Source organism: Phodopus roborovskii, unplaced genomic scaffold (genome assembly GCF_943737965.1).
Source record: "Phodopus roborovskii unplaced genomic scaffold, PHOROB, whole genome shotgun sequence".
Taxonomy (NCBI): domain Eukaryota; kingdom Metazoa; phylum Chordata; class Mammalia; order Rodentia; family Cricetidae; genus Phodopus; species Phodopus roborovskii.
In genome coordinates, this window is record NW_026126689.1 from 7,003,716 (window position 1) to 7,027,072 (window position 23,357).

General features: G+C 49.0%; 1 protein-coding gene across 1 annotated transcript in view; it reads left to right on the plus strand.

Moving 5' to 3' along the window:
• The first annotated feature begins 10,667 nt into the window (after positions 1-10,667).
• Kiaa1549 (KIAA1549 ortholog) overlaps positions 10,668-23,357 on the plus strand; it is a 108,787-nt gene continuing 96,097 nt past the window's right edge. Inside the window, exon 1 of the mRNA XM_051174674.1 lies at positions 10,668-11,071. Within this exon, the coding sequence (XP_051030631.1) occupies positions 10,930-11,071 (142 nt within the window). The 5' untranslated portion in view covers positions 10,668-10,929. The remainder of the gene's footprint in view (positions 11,072-23,357) is intronic.

The window sequence follows — 23,357 nt, forward strand, 5'->3', positions numbered from 1 at the left end:
GAATCTATAGAGCAATTCCATCCCCAGGAAAAGTTCTTATCCATAGTGCTGGTCTAGAAATGTCTTTATTTGTGGCCAGATCATTTTGTAACCCAGCCTCTGATGATTCTCTGCCCGAGCTTATAACATTCAGTTTTGTCTGACATGGAATAAGATTCAATATTCAGGCATCATTTGTTGTTTGGGGGAAGGCCATTCTCTAAAGGGCAGAGCTTGTGTTCTGCCTGGAGCCTCGTCAAGAGCCTTTGTCCACTACAGTTAACAAACATCTGTGGATGCCAATTTGCTCGGTTCCTGAGCTCCCTAGAAGCCAAGCCCACATCGGGTTTGAAGCAGCCTTTTATACTTTTCCAGTGATCTCAGCTGGTGTTTTGGAATACATCGTGGAGAAACCCAGAGTTTCTCCACATACTTTGAAACTTGAGTCGTTACTCTGTCAGTACAAGTAGATGCCAAGCTACTTCCCTTCTGGGCCTGGCACCAAAGAGCTTGGCCAGCCTCACACTCCTCTTAGGTTAATGTACTCCCTCAGGGGAGCAGGGAGGGGTCAGGCAGGAGGGGCTCTGGAGCTTTACTCTTGAGGCTGGCTCTGAGCTTTACTCTTGATCCTGTTTGTCCATTCATTCACCAAGCGCTCATTGGGTCCTTGTGACCCAGGACACTGCGATCAGGGGAAGAAAGTGATGGAAAGGACAAAGTCTCTGTCCTTACAGAACTCCACATTGGAGGTGCGGAGCCGACACAGACTCCATCAATCAGCACAGTCGCCAGCGGTGTCTACCTCGGGTTGCAGGAGGAAGAGCAGTGAGCACCACCTTGCCGAGGCCAGGGAGGACTTCTTGCAGGAGTGATGCCCACAGCCCTGGAGGCTCCAGACTCGCACTCCTGGGAAGGACACGCCTCTGGGATTTGACAGCTAAGGGAGTCCTCCAGAGAGTAAAGATGCTTGGGATGGCGTGCTGGATAGTTTTTAAGTCAACTTGACACAAGCTAGGGCAGTCTGGGAAGAAGAAGAAATCTTAATTGAGAAAATGCCTCCATCAGATTGTCCAGTAGAGGGGGCTGGAGAGATGGCTCAGCGGTTAAGAGTACTGGCTGCTCTTCCAGAGACTCTTAAGTTCCATTCCCAGCAACTACAAGGTGGCTCACAACCATCTGTATCGAGATCTGGTGTCCTTTCCTGGCGGAATGCTGTACACATAATAACTAAATGGCTGGGCAGTAGTGGTGCCCCAGTTCCAGGGGACCCGACACCCTCATCCAGACACACACGGAGGAGAAAACACCAATGACCATGAAGATAAAAGACTGGCCAGTAGGCAAGCTTGGACATTTTCTTGATCACTGTGGGTGGGGCTACCTCTTGGCAGGTGGTCCTGGATGCTTACAAGCAAACAAAAGCATTACCCTTCTGTGGCCTCTGCTTCGGTTGCTGTCTCCTGGTTCCCGCCCTGACTCCCTCAGTGATGGGGTGAGACCCGAGAGCCGAGAGCTGAAATCAGCCCTCTCTAACCCAAGTTGCCTTCAGCTGTGCTGTTTTCTCACAGCCACAGAAGCTCTAAGACAGATGGATATCCAGTTAGAGTGGGCTTGGTTTCCCTTGTACTTGATGGAGAGGGACTGCGCCCTCCACTCTCATCCCCAGCTTGCCAGAGTTGAGTTTCAGACACACTCATGCGTGAGTTGGAGTTAGCGCACGGCTAGAGAGGGAGGGTGATTCTAAAAATAGTTTTCACCAACTGTCACCATGGTTCTGAGATGGGTGTTTGGAGAGCTGCCACCAGTTGGGGCACACCCTCGTATCTTCATCTAATAAATGGATGTGCATAGAAAACCCAAAAATTATACCCACAGTAGCAGGCAAGCCAGGACCGGGTCCTGGCACTGCTTTCTGTCAAGCAATGCATTCAGCCTGCTATGGCACTGGCCAAATGTGCACCCGTAATTCCACTCAAAACACTTACGGGACCGGGGTCCGAAATAGAGTGACCTCCGGAGGCGAGAGTGGTTGGATTGTAGGAGATGGAGGGTGTGCTTTGGGGCAGCGTGTGAGGCAGGCTGCTGGGAACTGCCCCTCCCCCATTGGCTATTCCGATGGCAGGGGAGTGCAAGATAAAATTAGGGAACAAGTCTATGAGTGTATAGAACAGCTCATTTTACCAAAGTACACAGAGCTTAATAATTACCCTATTGCCCTCCCTGGAAATCTGGGTGATTTGGCCCTCAGCCCCCATACTGAGTCCCTTCTGGAAATGACCTTTGCCTTCCTGAATCAAGCAGCTCCCTCTCTTGTGGAGAATTGCCAGCTTTGCTTCCGAGTTGGAGCTCCCAGGACACTTACAATGATAATCAACGACACAGCTACAGATGCTCAGGCTCCCCTAAAGAATTGCTCAGCCACATTCTCCATCCCCATCCAACTCCTCCTAGTGCCTCCTTCTGGAGCATGCATATGGGCCCCGCCTTCCCTTACTAACTCCAGCATGGATGTGGGGTGTGTTCATCCCTCCATCTGTGACTCTAATACAACTGAGCCCTGTGCTCAATGATGCCCGCCCTCCGGGATGGTCTATGCTTGTGGAGGCCTATGACTCCCTCCCACTGATTGGACAGGCCTTTTCACCCCAGCCACCTTGATCCCAGATGTGGACATCATTCCTGGAGACGAGGCTCTCCCTCTTTTGATGCTATGGGAGGGAGACCTACTGTAGCTCACAGAGACAGGTTCATTTTTCTGGTGTTCCTATCTGCACTTCCAAACCCTGCCATCTAGTCCTGAGACTGACTTAAAAGAGGGAACGATTGGCTATGGAGGCCTATATCTTGATGGCAATTTTTACTTTATTACCTTGGGGGGAAAACACTAGCTTCTAAACATTTATTTTGTTATTTGAGGTAGGATCTCACTCTATAGCCCAGGCTGCCTCTGTCTCCTGAGTACTGGGATGAAAGAATGAGGCACCACGGCTAAGATTTCGTTTTGATTGGAAATGTAAATACAACAACCTTATCAAGAGAAACAGTATTCCAGATCACATTATCTTAATACAACAATCTTGTATATTGCATTCCTTTCAGCCATGCATATTTTTATATTGGACTGTGCATTATACAGCAAAGGTTTATTTCATTTGTGTGTGTGTGTGTGTGTTTGTGTGTGTGATGCTCACAGAGGACAGAAGAGGGAGCCAGATCACCCAGAACTGTAGTTACAGGTGGCTGTGCATTCCTTACCAACATGCCTACACGCCTGTCTCCTAGGTAACTCTGGACACTATCAGGTTGACAGTCACACGTCCACTGGCGCGGCCTCGTCTTGTCTAGAAGTCGCTGTTGGCCTCTTACACGGGCTGCACCTCAGCTTTTCCACAGGGGAAGCATTTCTTGAGCAATTCTGGGTCTCCTTTTCCTTTCGCCTCCTCTCTTGCCAGGTGCAGTGATGTGCTCTCATATTTGTAACTAATGCCCTGCCATAGATGATTTCTGTGTCTGTGTCTTTGGCCTTTTGGCTGAATCTTTTAAGCCCTGACACACTCTTTCTTGCCATAGCTCTTACTAAACGGGCTCTCTGCCACTGGCCCAGCGCTCACAGCCAGCAGCTGGGTATTCAACTCTTCATCTTGTGTCCTAATCCAGCCTTGCCTAGTCTAATATTTCTTAGACATGACACAAAAATCAAGAGAGGCTGGCTTTCATCAAAGTGAGAAAAAAATGTCTGCTCTTCGAAATATACCATTAAAGAAGGAGAAGGCAAGCTGTTGGCCAAAACATTCATTGATGGAAGAATTGTACCAAAAATATATAAGAATGCTTACAAGTTGGCAATAAGAAAAGTGGCCCAAAGCCAGGCAGTAGTGGCTCACACCATGTGAGTCTAAATCCAGCACTTGGGAGGCAGAGTCAGGCAGAACTCTGTGAGTTCAGGGCTAGCCTGGTCTACAGAGAGAGTTCCAGAACAGCTAGGGCTGTTATACAGAGAAACCCTGTCTCAACAAAACAAAACCAAAAAGAAATAAAGGAAGGAAGAGAGAAAGAAAGGAAGGAGGAAAGAAAATCGGGGGCTGGAGAGATGGCTCAGAGGTTAAGAGCACTGGCTGCTCTTCCGGAGGTCCTGAGTTCAATCCCCAGCAACCACATGGTTGGCTTACAGCCATCTGCAATGAGATCTGGTGCCCTCTTCTGATATGCAGACATTACACTGTAATAAACAAAACATAGTAAATAAATAAAATCTTTAAAAAGAAAGAAGAAAAGTTGCCAAAATATTAGATGCGTAAAAGATCTGAAAACATTGCACCAAAGAAGATTAAATACAAATAAACACAGGACCTGTGCTTAGCTTTGTTATAATGTTAGAATGAGTTATCTGTGCACAGCTACTAGACACATTCAGTTAAAACCGCAACAAAAATGGCTATTTCATACATTTGGGAGGCTGAGTAGATAGAGAAGTCATCCTGGTAATTTACTGAGACCGTATCTCAAAATGAAATGTAGAAAGGGCTGAAAATGTTATCCAGTGGTCTTGGGTTCCTACTCTAATACTGTACAAACATGAACAAAAGCAAACAAACACACACAAATAAAACAGTGTCAGCAAGGATATAGAATAACTAGGATTTTCATACATTGCTAGTGGGAATGTAAATATATATACTCTTTGGAAGACAATTTATCAGTCTCTTATAAAGCTAAATATACATTTGCTACAGAATATGTTAATTCTACTCCCAAATACCAGGCAATAAGTAATAGCTGAGAAAATGGAAACAACCCAAATGTCTATCAGTTAGTGAAACGTATAAACATCCCGTGGTATGTTCATTCAGTGGGACACTACGAAGTAACAGCAAGGTACAAGTTATGGATACATGCAACAGACACAAAAAGTTATATATACTGTAGGAGTCCACTTATATGAAATTCTGGAAAAGGCAAAAGTATGCATGTGTAAATCATATTGGGGTTGTCAGGAATGTGTGTGTGTGTGCGTGTGTGTGCGCGTGTGTGTAGGATATATGGCAACATGATGTAAGAGAAATTTTATGGCAACGGTAATGTCTTGAATGTGGGGGTGGTTCTGGGATTCACTAGGCTTGAGAAAACTCACTGAACATTTTATTTTATTTGGTTTTTCTTTTCTTTTTTTTTATTCTTCCTTCCTTCCTTCCTTCCTTCCTTCCTTCCTTCCTTTTTGTTTCTTTGTTTTTGTTTTTCAAGACAGGGTTTCTCTATGTAGCCTTGGCTGTCCTGGAACTTGCTCTGTAGACCAGGCTGGCCTCTAACTCACAGAGATCTGCCTGCTTCTGCCTCCTGAGTGCTGAGATTAAAGGTGTGCATCACCACTGCCTGACATGAGCTGATTTTAAATATTAAAAAGAAAAAGGATGAATGAACAGAGGGAGAGAAATCATACATGTTTCACGATTACTTATTTTCTCTGTATGGGTATTTTGCGTGTGTGTGTGTGTGTGTGTGTGTGTGTGTGTGTGTGTGTGTGAGCGCGTGCATGTACCAGGTGAGCCAGAAGAGGCTGCTGGATGACCTGGGGTTAGAGTTATAGATGGTTATAAGCCAGCATTTGAGTTCTGGAAATTGAACCTGGGTCCTCTGGAAGGGCAGGAGGTGGTCTTAACCACTGAGCCATCTTTCCAGTCCCAAGAAACCATTTTGAGTGGGGTCTTTTCTGGGCTACATGTTGAGCCAATTTTAAATTTTGATAGATAAGTGCCAAGATATCCCCCCCCCAAATGCTTACATCAATTGACATTTCCATCAGCAGGACTGAGAATGCCAGTTTCCCCATGCTCTTGTATAAATGTGTAGGGTAAAAAGTTGAAGCTTGCTCTCCTTGACGGTAGGTGATGTCCAGATCCTTCACCGTTTCCTAAACGGCCTCCGCTCTCCAGCCTTTCCTCTCCGAATGGCCTTATACATTGTTAATGGTCATCTTTCTTGTGCTCCATTCTAATAATATCCCAAAAGGATCCTTACCGACACTTCATTGCCTGCAGATGCAGTTCAGATCCTCAGCCCCACAGCTTAGTCCTTGCTCTGTGCCAGTTTCTCTCTGGTTTTTGGCCATCAGCATTTATCACTGGCGCCGAATGGCTTCCATCCCGGACAGCGCATGAAAATCCCAGGAAGCCCTCTACACAGAGCATTGCCCAAGCCTTAAGTGCAGACATTTGAACTTAATTACTGGAGGTGTGGCCCAGGGATGGCATGCTTTATTTATCGGACTCCAGTTGACTTTAATTAGTTGCTAGGATTGGGACCCAGGGTTCCAGTTGAGCTGATACATTAGTTAGAAAAAGCTCCTGTTCTTGCTATTATGTATTTGGTGAGACCACCCATCCCTTCCGAGGGCAGTCCCTGTTGGACCTTGTACCCTCTAATTCCTTAAGTCCATTTAATGTGCTACTGAGTGTTGGCAGTTGAACCTAGCGGCAAGTGCCCTACCACTGAGCTACATCCTGGCTCACGAAGCTTTCCTTCTGTCCTCCTACTTTGAACATTTAGTGATGCCGTCCTGACGTCGGAAATATTCTGCTTGTAATAGCGTCGTTCTGAAGTTGATTTTTTCCCCCATAACATTATAAAGTTGGGAACAAAACCTTGTATAAGATTCCTCTGACACTGAAACATTCCTTCTGCAGGGAAGTTTCTTAAGCAAGAAGATTAAGGAAAGAAAAGAAAATCCAGCCTGGTGGTGGTGGTTCAAGCCTTTAATCGCAGCACTTAGGAGGCAGCGGAAAGATCTCTGTGAGTTTGAGACCAGCCTGGTCTATAAGAGCTAGTTCCAGGACAGGTTCCAAAAGCTACACCAGAAAAACCGTGTCTTGAAAAACCAAACCAAACCAAACCAAACCGAACCGAACCAAACCAACAACAACAAAACCCCTAAAAAGCAAAACAAAACGAAAACCTGGAAACAGCTTCATGAAGTCTCTGAAACAGACCAGACTCTCTAGGTCCCTCCCTGCCAGTCAGCAATAAAATGGTGAGAATCTGTCTCAGGCCTGCAGAGCAAAACTGCAAAGAAGCGTCTTAGAGCAAGCCAGTGGCCTGGACAGAGCAGGGCCCCGCTGAGCTGCGGAAGAGGCGTGGGCCGACTGAGTCACTTGGAAGGGACACGCTTGCTGCCTGCAGGCTCTGCAGTGAGCTCCGGGTCCCCAGCTTTTGTGAACTGTGCTGGGGCAGGCTTTGGCGAGGCAGCTGTGTTTGTGTCATTTCTGCTCCTGTAAGTGACCCCTCACACGCATTCCTGTGTTGGACTTTGTCATAGGCATCTCTTTGGAGGCCCAGCACTCTATTCTTGGGGACTCTACTCGAGCTTAGCAGACAGTTTGTGGATGCTTTCTCTGGTTGGTTCTTTATCTGGCACAGTTGTTACTTCTGCCTAGCACTTATTCACCACTTGTCCCAAGGTTCATCGTCACCTTACTAGGGTGACTGTCATTAATACTCATTAGCATGGTAACACTGTCTTTTGTCCACACTGCTTTCTTTTTATTTTAGTTGTTTATTTAATGTTGAGACAGAGCCTTACTATGCAGTCCTCACTGTCCCGAACTCGCTCTGTAAACTGGGCTGGTCTGGAACTCACAGAGATCCGCCTGCCTCTGTCTCCTGAGTGCTGGGGTTGAAGGCGTGCGCCACCACATGTAGCCCCCCCTTCCCCTTTAAAAGTCACCGGTAGAGTGGTCTCTTACTTACATGTCATCTGTCTTATTTCTTTCTGTGAGCCTCGGTACCCCCGCTATGGGGTCTGGCATGTAGCAAGTGCTCAAAATGTGGTGGAACTTACTGGAACTTGTGGACCTTGTGGCATCTACTTATTGCTGTGAGAAAACATTGACAGAAGCAATGTAAGGTTGGAAGAGCTTATCTGGGCCTGTGGTTTCAGGGATATCAACCCTGGGAGGGGGGGAGATAAGGGACGGACTGGCCGCTCCGGAGTTGTGGCCCTGCTTGTTCATGTCATGGTGAGTCAGGAAGCAGAGCTGAGGAGAGAGGGCAAGAAGGCCAATGAAAAACACGCATCGCAGAGAAGTATCAGCAAGTCTATGGTGAGAAAGCAAACTATGAACGAAAACACCCAGCTTTGCCCTTTAGTGCACAGACCCTCCTAGTAACCTAGTGAGCCGAGTTCAAGGGCAGGATTTAAGACCCAACCATCTTTACCAGCTCCACGTGACTCTGGAACATGTCTGATACTCTCTTCCCACTCACTCTTGGCTCTTTGCTTCATCCTGGAGGCTTTGTGTAGACACCCTACCCACCTGTCAAAGTCCCCCTACCCCACCCCTGCAAACAATCACCCTTGTCTACTCCCTGAAGCCAAACACACTAGCTGTTGGCCCACTCTTGGGAGGAAAGACCTCAGGGAGATATCACACAAGCTCGGGAGGCGAGTTGGGCTAGAGGAGTGGAATTCTGGGGCCCTGGGCACTCAGGCACAGGGAAGATGGATCCTGGTGGATGTTCCCTTGGTTCTCAGATGTTTGGGCTTCTTGGGGCCAGGTGCAGCTGGCAGAAGCCCAGGGTGGTGCCTGTTTGCTCCAGATTTAAGAGTAAAATTGACCCCATCTCTCTCCTTCCCCAAACCAGGCTAAAAGCCTGCTGAGGAGCCAGGCTGATACCTGATACTCCCTTCCTGGCTGTTGATGCCAAAAAGTGTCTGAAAAATCCATTCCATCTTATATCCCCCCCTTAGCAAGTGCTAAGGAATATTCATTCACTAGACCTGTTCATTGCATAATTTTGTATGAATGCCCTGAGGCTGCATCTTGATCCCTATTCTTGGACACAAATGCACATAGATGTGTGAATGTCTGGAGGCATGCATGTGCACATGCGTGTACACACACAACCATGCCCTTTCATTCTTGCTGGGTGTGCAGAGTCACATCATCTGCCAGCTGAGCCCTGGGAGACATTCTTCTAGACACTGAGAGGATGCCCCAGTTCCTGACAGAGGTTAGTCTTATGTATTCAGAGCGGGGAGACCGAGGGACCCTAGGGATCTCCTTTTCCTTAGAGAGTTGATGCCCAGGAGTTCTTCCTGTTAGCCCAAGGTTTTGCTTTTTGTTTATTTCTAGCAGAGTCCGAGTTGACTCAGAATGGTGAGGGAGATTCCTTTCTCCCACACCTTGAAGTGTAGAGCAATTGAGAACTTCCTGGAGGTTGAGGCCAAATACAAATGACCCATAGGCTCCCATCAATAAATATATAATGGAATCTGCCTGGGGTGGTGGGAGAGCTTATGTGGTTGGTTGTTGTTTTGTTTTTGTTTGCTTTTTTGAGACAGGGTTTTTCTGTGTAGCTTTGGAGTCTGTTCTAGAACTTGCTCATGTATATCAGGCTGGTTTTAAACTCACAGAGATCCACCTGCCTCTGCCTCCCCAGTGCTGGGATTAAAGGTGTGCACCACCACTGCCCAGCTAGAATTTCTTTTTAATTTCGTGGGAGGAGGTAAAGTCTAAGTTAATAATAACAACAACAACAACAACAACAACAACAAAACAGGATTAAATGTAAAGAGCTGCCCCAGGTGGGTGGTCTGTGGTCAAATGATTTGTGTACACAAAGAATTCAGAGATAAACTAGGAGCGAGGTGATCATAGCTAGGGCTATTGTAATCAGGGTCCAGACATGCTCCGATAAGCAGAAGCTCCATTCTGGTATGCATGAGATTATTCCGTGGGTGGGTGTGGCAGGGGAGTTTATGGTGGCTGCTTATGACGGGCGACATAACGAAGCACAAAAATTAGGGTCATCCACAAAAGCTTTTAACCTATATTCTCACTTCCCCTGAAATCTAACAGGCATTGACCTGCCTTTTTCAGAAGAGGAACTATTGATTCTCGGCCTAGATAGATGGGTTGGCCCTACAAGACTGGGCAGCTCCTTCTGGCCTGGCCTGTCTCTCACTGAAGAGCAACCTGGATCCTTTGGTCAGCCTGGATGGCTCACATTTCACCCTGTCTATCACAGTTTCTTGGTCAACAAGATACTTCCTTCATGAACAGCTTTCAGACCATGGCTGATGCACTGTCCAAAACTGTCGTGTTCCAAGATGTCCCAACCTTTGTCATCTTCAGAGTTAACACGGTGGGCTCTAGACAAAATTAACTCTCATTCACGCCCCCCTCCCCTTTCCTCTGGAAACTAACTCCCAACGCTGTCTTTTTCATCATCCATGGGTGATACTTTCTTTGAGAAAGGCCTGGCTCTGTGTGAGTGTTTTTGTCTGTCCATCTCGATTCGGCTCTGAAGACTACTAAGCTCAGGGCACCTCCGCCAGGTGCCAGAGTACTTTCTGGAAAGGCAAAGGATGGGCAGAGCTGTGCGCCCCCTCCCCGGCCCCGGGAAAGAGAGATCGACTTCTTTCGGCTTTGTCCACTCTGCAGCCTGCTTGCTGCCCGGGGACCTTGGCCGCCCCGAGCACACACCTGCTGCCCGCCCCGCGTGGGCGGCTCAGGAGGAGCGATCGCCAGCGTCCCCGGGTTCCCGACTGCTCCTCCAGAGCCTGCCGGCTGCTGTGCGGGTGCGGGGCGGCGCCGTCCCGCGCGCCCTCCGAGGAGGCGGGTCCTGGGGGAGGGCGGGGCCCGGGACCCGCCGCGCCCTCCGCCGGGCGGCCCGCAGGCAGACGCCGGGCCGGCCGGGAGGTGGTGCTCGCCTCCCCGCGCGGGGCCGTGCGTTGCCCGGCAGCGGCTGCGAGGCTCGGGAGGGGGCGGAGCGGCGCGGCCGGCGTGCAAGCGGCCCCTGTCCGCCGATCCGGCCCGGCCCGGCCCGCCCCCGCCTCGCCGGCCTCGCTGCGCGCCGGTGCGCGGCGTCCAGTCCCCGCCGCAGCGGCCGCCCGCGTCCCGGGCCCGAGCGCGCCCAAGCCGCGGGGCCGGTGTGCCGGGGAGCCGACGCGTGGCCATGGAGTGCGAGCCCCGCGCCAAGGTTGCGCTGGTGCCGGGGCGGAGCGGCCGCGGGCCTTCCTCCCGCCACCGCCGCCCGGGGCTGCTGCTCCCCGGCCTCTGGCTGCTGCTGCTCGCCCGGCCGGCCTCGTGTGCCCCAGGTAAGCCTCTCCGAGCCCCCCGGGACGCGGCCGCCACCCTGCCCGCCTTCGCTGCCGCTCTCGCCACCCTCTGACTTCCCCCACCCGCCCATCTTTTATTCTCCACCGCTCCCTCGCCCTCCTTGCTGGGGATGCTTTTCCATTCTTCCTGGGCCCAGCAAATAAAGGCATGGAGGAATTGAATAGATGCAAAGGAAAAGAGCGAGCGGTTCCTGACCGGTCTTGCTGAAAAGGTCTGCAGCCTAGCCTTCCGTGAACCATGTTGCCCGAGGCGGGTCTGTTGGTTTGTGCTCTGAAGATGCCTATTTTCTTTTTCCCCTTTGCAAAATGCAGGCTCTGGAATTGTGTTTGTGCACAGCCGTGTGAATGTGGCATAGCGAATGTTTTGGGATACTTTTATTGTTGGGGCAAAGGGGTGCATCTGGTGTGTGCTGTAGAGCAGTTGTGTATTGCCGTGAGCAGTCAGTGTTCCCCTAGATGTAGGCAAGCTGGCCCTGTCCCCCAGTGCACCAGGACACAAAGAACATTCAAAGAAAAATCTCTTGGAAAGCGCCCTGGCCATGGATCTTTCCAGGGAACTAGCTATTGGTATTGCCTTTACAAAGGCATTACAATGGAGTGTGAAAATATTTTGAGTCTGAAGTGTCAGGGTATGAAAGGAGTCTTGGTTGGTTTTACAATAGATGCGATTTAGTGACCGTTCATCAGCATGGGATTAAGAGACATGATTTATGAGGCGTGTGGGTGGGTTTTGTTTGTTGAGGAAATGATTTAATTCATGTTGTCTCTCTGAAATGTTTATTTGTCCCCACTGAGTGTGCATTGGAAGCGTGGCCTGGAGACCATCCCCGAGGTGACACACGGGCCAGCCTGTGATTGCCCCAGAACTACTTTGTGGGTAGGAAAGGGAAGGTGGAAGGGGCAGTTTGGAGTGGAAAGCTTCTTCACCCTGCACAAGAAAAACAGAAAGCTCAGAGCCCTCCCTGCTTGTGGGAGCAGGGCCAGGCCTGCCAAGTGGCTTGAAGGGAGTGGAGCACGTTTGAAGGTGTCTCTTGGGCCTCACTGTGGGCCCCACGAAGGGGATGCTGGAGTAGAAGCCAGGAAGGGACTTCAGGCAACATAGGATGAGACCGCGCTCCACTCACTCTTGAGGAAATTAAGGCAAACACAGCTTGCTCAAGGTCACAGGCTAGATGGTGAAAGGAATTGCTATACACATCCATTCCCTTTTGCTGTTCTTGACCCACAGACTGGGTTCATAGCTGTGGCCTCCAGAGATTTCCTCTAGCTGGATGGAACCCTGCCTCGGAACCACACTGGAGGCCAGGTTGATAGAGTGGGTCTCTTTTAGGCTGTGTACACTGGGTAGCGAAACTTTACCCAAGCTCTCACTCTCGCTCTATGAGAGCTCCAGTCCAGTGTTGAGAGGGGAGGGCAGACCTTTAGACTGCGCTCACCTTTAGTCAGCAGAGAAAGGTGGGCTCTGCCGGAGTTGTTCATCACCCAACCGTAATTGTTTCCACTGACCTGTGCCCGGTGTTGCATTTTATATACATGACCTAGTCACACTGGGGCTTAGGCTATAGGATCCCTACTTCATGGAGGACCTTAACAGGTGTGTAGAGAGCCTGGCTCCAGACTCTGTGATACACTTAGCTTCTGGGGTTCCAGTGTTTTCCCACATGCATTTTGTCATCTGGGTATTCTGGAGAGGCTGCAGAAGATCAGGTTATTTTGCTAAATTTAAAGTCTACAGGGGGGTGATCTACACCTCAGCCTTCTTTAGAAGTCCTTTTCTGTTTCCCTGCTAGCCCTAATCCAAGTGTCCAACCTGGAGACTCGAAGTTATTCGGTCTTCTAGAGCTGACGTCACGGAGGCAGAGACCTCCTTTCACTAATTTGCTCATTGGGCTTCTCTAGTTTGCACAGCTGCTTCTGGGCAGGAGCACAGAGATCCAGTGTGCATAGCATCCAGCTTCAGGGCCCCAGCCTCGGGGACCCAACTGCAAACACAAAGCCACTGTGGAAGCTAGCGTGGACGTTTGTACCCATTCTGAGTGAACGGTTGGGTGGAGGGTCTTCAGGGATGGCCTCTCGATGGCGACCTGATTGCAGGCTCTGGGAAACTAGCTTGGCAGAGGGTGGCTTGGTAAGATGCTTAGGTGGCTTGAGGGATGCCGGGTCATGGCCAGTAACTGGTGATCCTGGGAGGTGGTGGCAGCAGGACCCTCTCATCTTAGTGATGTACTTTCAGTAGCAGTGTGGGCACAGAGACTTTGCTGAGGGCTGTTCTAGGGGCACAAGGGGGGTGCCTTAATCCTGCCTGCAGCTCTGGGAGGAGCGGTCCCTGCTGTGTTTGGATGGTACACTCCCTGCCTTAAACAGCTTGCTCTTTGGTTCAATGGATTTGATTTCCAGGTAGTTGTAGCTGTGAGATTTCAGAGCTGTATTGCTCTGTTGTCCATTTCTGTTTCCTTTAGTGTTTTAAATGCACTTTTTTTTTCTTTTTAAAGAAAACATTTACAAGTTTGGTTGTGACCTCACAGTTATGGAAACAATCTGAAATGCTTGGGGACTTCTTTGAGTGTAGAGCTTTTAGGTAGCCCGCCAGCCACAATGGAAAAGGAAGAGAATGTTCCCTGTTCCTTATTCAGGGACAAATCTATTTAAGAATTATGATCTTCATGAAATTGATTATGGCAGAATTCAGAAATTAATGAAAGGTGCAGAAAGCAGTCCCCGAGGACTTGGGTTGCGATTCATGGTAGAGTATTGGGTGGCATGCACAGGCCCCAGGTTCAATCCCCAGCGCAAGAAAGGGGGTTGGTGGCTCACCCACAGCAACTCTACAGCTCACAGATGGCGCTGTAAATGGTTTAGATTTGGTTTGTTTTCGAGGTGGAGTTTTGCTATAAAACCTAGGCCTTCCCATGTGGAACAGGCTAGTTTTGAATTTGTGTGTGAGTGATCTGCTTTTGCCTCTTGTGTGCTGGGGTTACACGCGTGCCACCATGCCTGGTTCTTTCTCATTGTTAATATCTAAAAGTGAGAAGTCACACACACACACACACACACACACACACATGCATGTGTATTTACATACATACATATTTATTGTATCTACTCACAATTTTTTGAGCTGCCATAATTTTGTTATTGTTGTTGTGTTTTGAGATTGGTTTCTCTGTGTAGCTCTGGTTATCTTAGAACTCTCTCTGTAGGCCAGGCTGGTCTTGAACTCACAGAGATCCTCCTGCTTCTGCCCTCTGAGTTCTGGGATTAAAGGTGTGCACATCATTGACCAGCCAGACTGTCATAAATTTTATGGTGAACATCTGTACAGATCAGTCTTTGTCTCTCTTTGTTTTTCCGAATATATAGGTCTTTATTTTTAAGCATGTATTTGTAGAGTGATTAAATTGCCATATGTGCCAGGCTGGCCTCCTGTGTTTTGCTTGAGTGTGGATTACTTTGAAGGTGCTCAGGATGGAGTTGCTGAATGAATTGTTTTCTGAAAGTTGTAGTGCTACAAAACGAAACAAAATGAAAACTTCAGAGGGTTACATAGTTGATGTCCATCCTTATATCCATTGATTATTTATTTATTTTTTGAGTTTTTGAGACAGCTTCTCCCTGTGTAGTCCTGGAACCCATTATGTGGTCCAGGCTAGCCTCAAATTCACAGAGATTCTCCTACCTCTGCCTAACCGGTGCCAGGATTACAGTGGGCAGCACCATGCCTGGTGCCTTTGATTATTTTTAAATGCTTTTGTTACCTAAATTTGAAACACATTGTTTTAATTTTCACCTCTTACATTTCTTTAGTATTGAGTTTTTGTTTTGTATTTGTATTCTTTGAATTTGTTTTTGTTGTTCCCACTATCATATACCCCCCTTCCAATGAGTTTTCTTTTACATTTAATTAACCGACTAATTAATCTTTGAGGCAGGGCCTCATATAACTCAGCCTGGGCTGAAGCTCACTGTGTAGTTGAGGGTGACCTCGAACTCCTGATCCTTCTGCCTCCATCCTCCCAGTGCTGGGATTGCAGGCATCACTGTATCCCCATCTTATACACGCTGGCGGTTAAACTCAGGGCTTTGTGCGTTCGAGATGAGCAGTCTACCAGCTGGGCCATGTCCCAGCCTCTTCTTTTACATTTTACATAGCTAAAAGAAAGTTAGTGTGCTTGTGTGTGTGCGTATGTGCTTGTATGTGCCATGGCGAGCATGTGGAGTTTAGAAGACAACTACATCCAGTTACTTCTTCAAGGGTCCACACTCAGCTTGCCTGGCCCAGTGCCAAGTGCCTTTACCTGCTGAGTCATCTCACTGGTCCTATTTTATATGATTTTGAGACACAGAAAAGTCAGCTTTTTCTTTGTATAACTTTCCCATGCTTTTGTGCTACGGTTTGTTTAATTTTTATCCGTCTTAATGGGCTACTGGTCATTTCAAGGTGAATATTTGTTGAGACCTAGTTTAGGATTGTAAACAAGGACTTAAAATGTGTGCAAAGGGTGATTCCCAGACCTCCTGTACCCCGTTATTTGGGGCTGGGAAATGCTTATTGAGAGTTTAAACTTCTGGAACCGAGTGTGATATTGCAAGCCTTTAATCTCAGCACTTGGGAGTAGAGGCTGGGGGGGGGGATCTTGAGTTTGAGGCCAGCTTGACCTGCATGGTGAGACTTTGCCTCAAACAAACAGGAACAGGAGCCAAAACAACAACAGAGGGGTTTAGATTTCTGGAGTAGTCTTCCCCTAAATTCTAATCTTTTGGTAGAGTGTCTGGGGTCTTTATCATAACAATTTAAAGCTCATCTGTAGGGATTTAATACTTAGGAACTGCTTTTCTAACAGTGTGAGCCCATCACGTGAATAGTAGCAGAGATAGATGTCTTCTGGTTGTCTTTTTTATCTTAGGTTTTCCTTCATGTGTTTTAAGCGTATGTGCCTTTGAGGACAGAAGAGAGTATCAGATCCCCTGATCTGTGAGCCACCGTGTAGCTTCTGGGATTTGAACTCCAGTCCTTTGCAGCAGCAACAAGAGCTCTTAGCAACTGAGCCATCTCTCCACAGCTGTCCTTTTTTTACCATTAGAACATTTGAATGAAACCATTCTGCTGAAATTGGTTTTGGTTTTTCTGGATGCTTTCGATCTTTACTGGGTCATAGGACTCGGCTCTGGGTCCCTCCGGGCTTTGGGCTCTGCAGCTATATTCTTTGTCAGGAAGTGCCTCCCGCAGGCCCGAGAACAGAACCCTCTCCAGGGAGCTGTTAAAAGTCACCAGGGACCTGGGCACAGGGGTTTTCTGTCTGCCCTGGGTGGTAGCAGCAGCTAATTACTGTGGTTATAATTACACCAGGTGGCGTTTCCTAGAGAGGAAGATGACGTTCTGACTGGTGGCATCTGTTTGCAAGTTATGACCACCAAACTTTCACATGGCAGGTGGTGGGGTTGCTGGACAAATTAGACACCCAAGGTGTATACCCACTGTCCATAACTTTCTGCGGGACCACAGACATGCAGTAGCCTTGTCCACATCAGTGGTGCAGAGGTAAAGCTCCTTCTTGGCTATCTTGGATGCCTTGGAGATGTCTTGGAGATGTATGGATGCAACTGGCCTCTATACATCTTTGTCCATTAGCTAAGCTAGGCCAATGGTCTGCGGAAGACGGACAGATTCCCCTTCTCATTGCATTAACAACCAAAGTAAGTTTTCTTTTTCTGAGACATGGTCTCCCTTATTTCACGCTGACTGCTGACTTGGTATGTAGTTGGGACTGGCCTTGAACTTCTGAACTCTTGCCTCCGCCTCCTAAGTGCTGAGATTACAAGTGTGTTGTCTCTCCATGCCTGGTTTCTGTGGTGCTGGGATTAAACCCAGGGTTTCATGTGTGCTAGACGAGCACCCTACCCCAAACCTTGTGTTCTTTTTAAAAACCACATGCAGGTTGTCACTCCTATAATCACAACTTTCTCAGGAGGCTGAGGCAGGAGGGTAGAAAATTTGAATGACAGTAACCTGGGAAATAAGTGGGACTCCACCTCAAAGTAAAACCGGAAAAAGGGTGGGGCATTATGGCTCAGCAAGAGGGTGCTTGCTGCCAAGCCCATGACCTGAAACCCACACTGTAGAAGGAGAAGTTGTCATTTGATCTTCACATGTTTTGCCACACACATGCACGCACTCAGACAGAACGGATGAACAGTAAATAAATAAATTCTACCAAAAATGGGTGGGGGGCGCCGGGGATGGAGGCAGGGCTCGTGTGAGTCTGGGGTTGCCTAAGGTGCTTCTGTTCTGTCCATCTCTGTTGACGGTGTTGTGGGTACCGAGTGCTGTGGCCACAGCCTCAGGCCTCTGTCTGTTCTCATCGGTGAAGATTTATGTTGCTCCCACTGTGGCTCACACCCTTGCAGCGGCATCAGCTCCTGGTAGATGGGATTGGACAGCCCCACCCTACACACCCTGAACTGAAATCTGCATTAGCCAGCCAAGTTCCTAGGTTATTGTGCACCCCGCAGTTCAAGTTTGCGAGGCTCTGGGCGCGGAGGCATTGCTTGGGGCTAGGTAGTGTCAGCCCCTGCACCCTCTCCCCTAGAGCCATAGGCCTCTGTCCTCCCTCAGTACGGTTCTCCGTCAACTTTCCATAGCCCCAGCGGTCGCTGGTGCTGAGCATTTTGATAGACCTCATGACCACTTTTTATGTCTTGGGAACGTTCTGTTCAGATCCTTTGCCCTTAAACTGACTAGAAAAGTAACTGCTGCGTTTAGGCAGTGCTCATGTTCCTTCCGGTTGCTGTTAACTGTATTGGCTTGGGTACAGTGGGAGATGGGTATTCTGCACATTGGCGCTGCAGTGGCCCCCCATGCAAGAGGCAGAGGGATGGATGTGGTCCTTGAATTCCGCCTTCCCCAGGTGGGTACCCAGCTTCAGTGAGGCTGTTTCTCAACCCGGGGGTGGTGGTGGTGGCAGTGTTGGAGATGTGTGTTGCTTTGCGTGAGCGCTGTGTGTGCTCGAGAGATGGAATGAGAGAGTAAGAAGTTCAGGAGGCGAAATAGATGCTTGGGTCTTGGGGCTGTGGGAGACAGATGTTTCCGCAAGGGGAGGGAAAGACGGCAGGAGTGGATTTGCTCATATTTGGAAGGGATGGGAGCCAGGGCGAGTGTGAAAAATCTCATTCTAGAGAGGAGGAAAGCAGAACAGATCCCAGCAGTGAGCTCTGGGGGCAGAGATGCCCTGAGCAAGTGACTATTCATGGAGGAAGGGAGGTGTTGAGAGGAGGTGGAAAACTGGCAGCCGAGAAGACGCTGCTGCTTTCCCCGGGACGGAGACAGTGAAGGAAATGCCAGGGCAGTCTTGGTAGCCGGCCCGGTGGACACTCTGGGGGACGAGCAGGTGGCAGTGGCCCGAGTTCGGATGGTCAGGGCTAGTGGGGAGGCAGCTTTCCCTGTGGTGGGTTGGGCGTTCACGGCCCTGTGCCGGCATTTGGAAACTCTTGCTGAGGTCTTGTTTTTGCTCCTCTTGTTTGGGCCTGTGGAAAGAGCACTTCATCACTGAGTGTTTTGGGTGCGGGGATTAACTTTGGAGCCAGACAGTCTGAAGGTCTGTTTTAAAACGCTGGGAGCTTTCAAAGGTGTGTGTGTGTGTGTGTGTGTGTGTGTGTGTGTGTGTGTGTGTGGTGGGGGTGGGGGGGTGAAAACATACAGAGCTAATGGTCTTACGGAGTCAGCTTTAGGGAATGTGGGCAAAGCCCAGGAGCCCAGGGCTCTCCACTCCAGTGTGGTCCCCAAAACAAGCAGCTTCGGCATTAGTCTTACCTGGGGGCCTGTCAGACTCAGGGACTCGCGGGACTGGTGGTAAGTGCCTAAATCCCAGCACACTAGAGGCAGAAGCAGGGAGATCAGTTCAAGGTCAGCCCTAGAGACACAGTGAGCTAGAGGCCAGTCTGGGCTACGCTAGAACATGTCCGAGAAACGCTCCCCCACCCCAGCCTCCTGAGTGAGCTAGCTACCTTTTAGTCATCTTCACGTAATTCATAATTCGTGTGTTCCCTGAGGTTTGGAAGCTCTGGCCTCAGCAGTTTCTTGATGAGCTTGGGTGCATTTCAAAGATTTTGGTTGCTCCCTAATTAGTGGGGAGTCCTTAAGTTGCTGTAAAAGCTCAACCCAGATTTCTGGGGAAGTGGAGGGTGGCAGCCTGAACTAGTGTCTGGCTGGATGTGCTCACAGGTCTGCTCCTGCTCCAGGCTAATCTCCAGGGGACCAGTGTGCCCAGTCCTGATTCCCTAAGTGGGCTAGCAGCTAAGAATTATAGAAATGCTTGGGGATAGGGGAACAGTTAGTGACCAGTGGGCCCCCACAAGGGAGGAAGTTGTGGCACACTATAACATGGGTGGACCTCGGGGAATTATGAATGAGCCAAGGGTGTCCGTCAGGACAGACGCTGGACAGGTCTCCTTAGGCTAGTTGCTGGGTATAGTTGCAGAGTCCGTCTTAAGGGTGGTGGCTTCGGGGGCCTGGGAGCCAGAGCATAGAGAATTGTGTAAAGTTATAGAGCGTCAGTTTCCTAACGGGAAGTGTTTAGGAAATTGGTTGTTTAAAAAGTGACAACTGTGGTGGAGTGGGGCCTAGTTGTCATGGAAGTAGCAACAACCATCGAACTGGTCCTCTGGTCTAAGAGAGCCAGCCAGTCAGAGGCTGGGGACGGATGGGGTTGGGGCCAGGCCACCAGCTGTCCAGGGCAGTGGTAACAAGGGTTCCCCGGGTCCCGTGGCACTGGTAAAGGTCTCCAGGCCGCTGTCCCTCAGGCCTGCCCTGCCTCACTTGACCCGACCTCCTCACCTTAGGTTGTTGAGTTTCAGGGCTGTTTTTCCTGGGCCGTTGTTGGCTAGGCCTGAGCTGAGCAAGGCAGCTGGATGGAGGGTTGGGTTTTCATCCTGGGCCTGCTTAGAGGCTGAATAGATCCAAAACAAAAACAGAAACAACAACAAAAAACCAAACCAAACCAAAACAAAACAAAACAAAAAAACCCCAAAAAACCAAAAGACCAACCAAACAAAAACCTTCCTTTTTTTTCTTTTTCCTTTTCTTGTCTCTTCCTTCCTTTCTCTCTCTGTCTCTCTGTCTCTCTCTGTCTCTCTGTCTCTCTGTGTCTCTCTGTCTCTCTCTGTTTCTCTGTCTCTCTCTGTCTCTCTGACTCTCTGTTTCTCTCTGTCTCTCTCTGTCTCTCTGACTCTCTGTTTCTCTCTGTCTCTCTCTGTTTCTCTGTCTCTCTCTGTCTCTCTGTCTCTCTGTCTCTCTCTGTCTCTCTGTCTCTCTGTCTCTCTCTGACTCTCTGTCTCTCTCTGACTCTCTGTCTCTCTCTGTTTCTCTGACTCTCTCTGTCTCTCTCTGTCTCTCCTTTCTCTCTCTGTCTCTCTCTGTCTCTCTCTGTGTGACAGGGTTTTGCTACCTATACTCTCGGACCTAAGTGATGCTCCTGCCTCCAAATAGTGTTGGTTTGTAAAATCCCACTGTTCTTTACAGCCCTTGGACCTGGGTTTTTACATGTTTTTATATGTTTTAAGGGTTACAATAGCTTTATTGGTTTCCCTCCCTGATTATAAAAACAATATGCATTAGCTGCAATAATTAGTACCCGCTGTTCCTTCTGTCTAGAACATTCTTATCTCAGATGTTATCCACAGTTCCTTCCTTTCCTGCCGGTCTCCTCTTAGCTCCCACAGGGTCAGAAGAGGCGGTCTCCAGCAAGAATGCTTTTATTGCTCCTAAGGGCTTGCCCACTTTGTTCTGTACCCGATACTGTCGCCACCTATGTATCTGTCCGTCTGTTTATTCTTAGTCCCCTGCACTAGACCACAGGACAGGCTTGCGTTGCTCAGTGTTGTGGTCTGTGTCCTTTGCCCATTTTTTTGTAGCGTGTCTCCCTGTGTGCTGGGCCCTCAGGCTGTAACACATGTCTCTAGGTAGTGGGTAAAGCAAAGGAGAGGACTTGGGCTTCTGCCTGGGGTGTTAGGAACCCCATTGCAAGGTTAGTGAGGGAGTGAGCTTCGGTGGCCAAAGTGCCACCACTAATGAGAGGCTTGGCAGAAGTGGCGCTCTGTGGTTGGTCACGGTGTTGCCACGCCTCCTCTGAAGGTGCTGAGGTCGGTCACTCCGGTTGCTGTGGTGGTTTTTCTGGCGTCTGGCAGTAACCGCTCCACCTTCCCTGTGCGTCATTTCAAATTGTACCTTTCTGTAAGATTGATTGGTCACGATGGACCAGCGGCTCACCTACTCATGTCTGACCTCATAGTAATTGTATCCGTGGTCATCTGTTTCCACATGAGGTCATACTCTGAGGTTCTCGGGGTTAGGACTGTGTAGGAGTTTTTGGTTCAGCCCATAACAGTGATATTCGAACTAAACACTGAAGGGGCAGAGAGCGAGCCCAGAAGGTCTTTCCGGAGACAGTGTTCCCGGCACAGGATGTGGGCCTCAGAGGAGACCCAGCATGAAGTGTGGTGGTGGCAGGATCGAGGATTAGTTGTGATCACAAGAGGGCTGCCATCAAATGGTGGGGCTTACGGTATGAAAGCGCTACACATTGCCTGCATTCAGGTGGCTTGGGAAAGTTACAGATTAGCAAACATCACCACTGCAGATCGATTTAGTTTTTCACACATACAAGCGCACAGGAGCACACATGCAAAGCGGCCGTATCGTGTCTGGCGTGCTGTCAGTTTGCGTTTTCCCAGTTCACACTCCATTGTGGGATCTGTGTGTGGCCAGGCAGTGCGGGCGGGTCCTGCACCAGAGTCAGTCCGTTCCGTGCTGTGGATGCTCTCTGCTGCACTTAACCAGTTACCACTTAATGGGCTGTGATGTGTCGCTTTAAACTCTTGAGCGTTACTACTGTACATGCAGCTTTACACACTTTTCTAATAAACTTCTGCAGGATAAATTCCCAGAAACAGACTCACTGGCCCGGGCAGTGTGCACCCATTAAATTTTGATGCGCCCTGCCAAATTGCTCTCTGGAAAAGTTGAAGCGGTCCACATTATCTGTAGCAATGAGTCAGAGTGCCAGTGTCTTTCCATGGTTCTGAATACAGCCCTTTACCCATCTCGCAGGTAAGGCGCATTGTCCTAACAGTTGTGTTTCTTTGATTGATTGCTAATTGGCTTTGGAGCCTTTGATGGAGTTCCCCTGTGACGATATTTCTCTGGTTTTCTGTAGAAATCCCAGGGCTGAGGGACTCGAGAGAGAGGGTTTAGTGGGTAAGAGCACTTGGTGATGGTGGGGCCCTGAGTTCAGGGATCCAGCACTTACGTTAAAAAAAAAAAAAAAAAAAAAACAACTAATAAGCCCAGAGCTGTGGGGGGTGGGGACAGGCTTGCTGGCTGCCAGCTGAGCTCCACGTTAAGAGAGAGACCCTGACCCAAAACGAGCAGTAGAGGACACCTGACATCTGCTCTGACCTTGGAGCACGTGTACAGGTGTACACACACAGTAATCACTCCTCGGACTCCAGAGCTGCGCTGGGAAAAGCAGTAGCCAATCCAAGCATTGTGGGAAGGAAGCCGCATAGCTCTTGTCCAAGCATTGTGGGACAGCTCTCCGAGGTAGGTATTCCTGCCATGCTGGTTAACACGAGTGAAGACGAACCGCAGAGGGTTGCGAGTTTGATTAAGGTCACACAGCTAATGTGTGGGGTGGGGCGGGTGTGCACTCCCCAGCCAGGCTCCTGTGGTCTGGGCCTCGTTAGTAAATGGCTCTGCGGCGTCTTCCACGAAGGTGTTCAATCACACAGGCTTTGCATGTTTGGCGGAGTAAACTGTAGACAGGTCCATAGTCACTGTGGTCTGTGACCGGTGCTGGTGGCACAGCACAAGCCTCGACGAAGGTTCTAGAAGGTTCACACCAAACCTCTGTTGAGAGAAATGATTAAGGCAGGCTTTCCAAAGATACGTATTGTATGGATAGTCATTTCTGTTTGTTTGTTTTGATTTGATTTGTTTTTTTTCTTGAGACAGGGTTTCTCACTGTAGCCTAGGCTGTCTTGGAACCCACTTTGTAGACCAGGCTGGCCTTGAACTCACAGAGATCCACCTGCCTCTGCCTCTTGAGTGCTAAAATTAAAGGTGTGTACCACCAACGCCCAGCTTGTGTTTTAACAATTGAACATTTATCAGTAACACATTCAAAAAAAAAAAAGAAAGAAAGAAAGAAAGAAAATAAAAAATAAAAAAGAAAGTTCCCTTTACAGAGTGCATTGTGTTTCTTCTAGTCAGGAG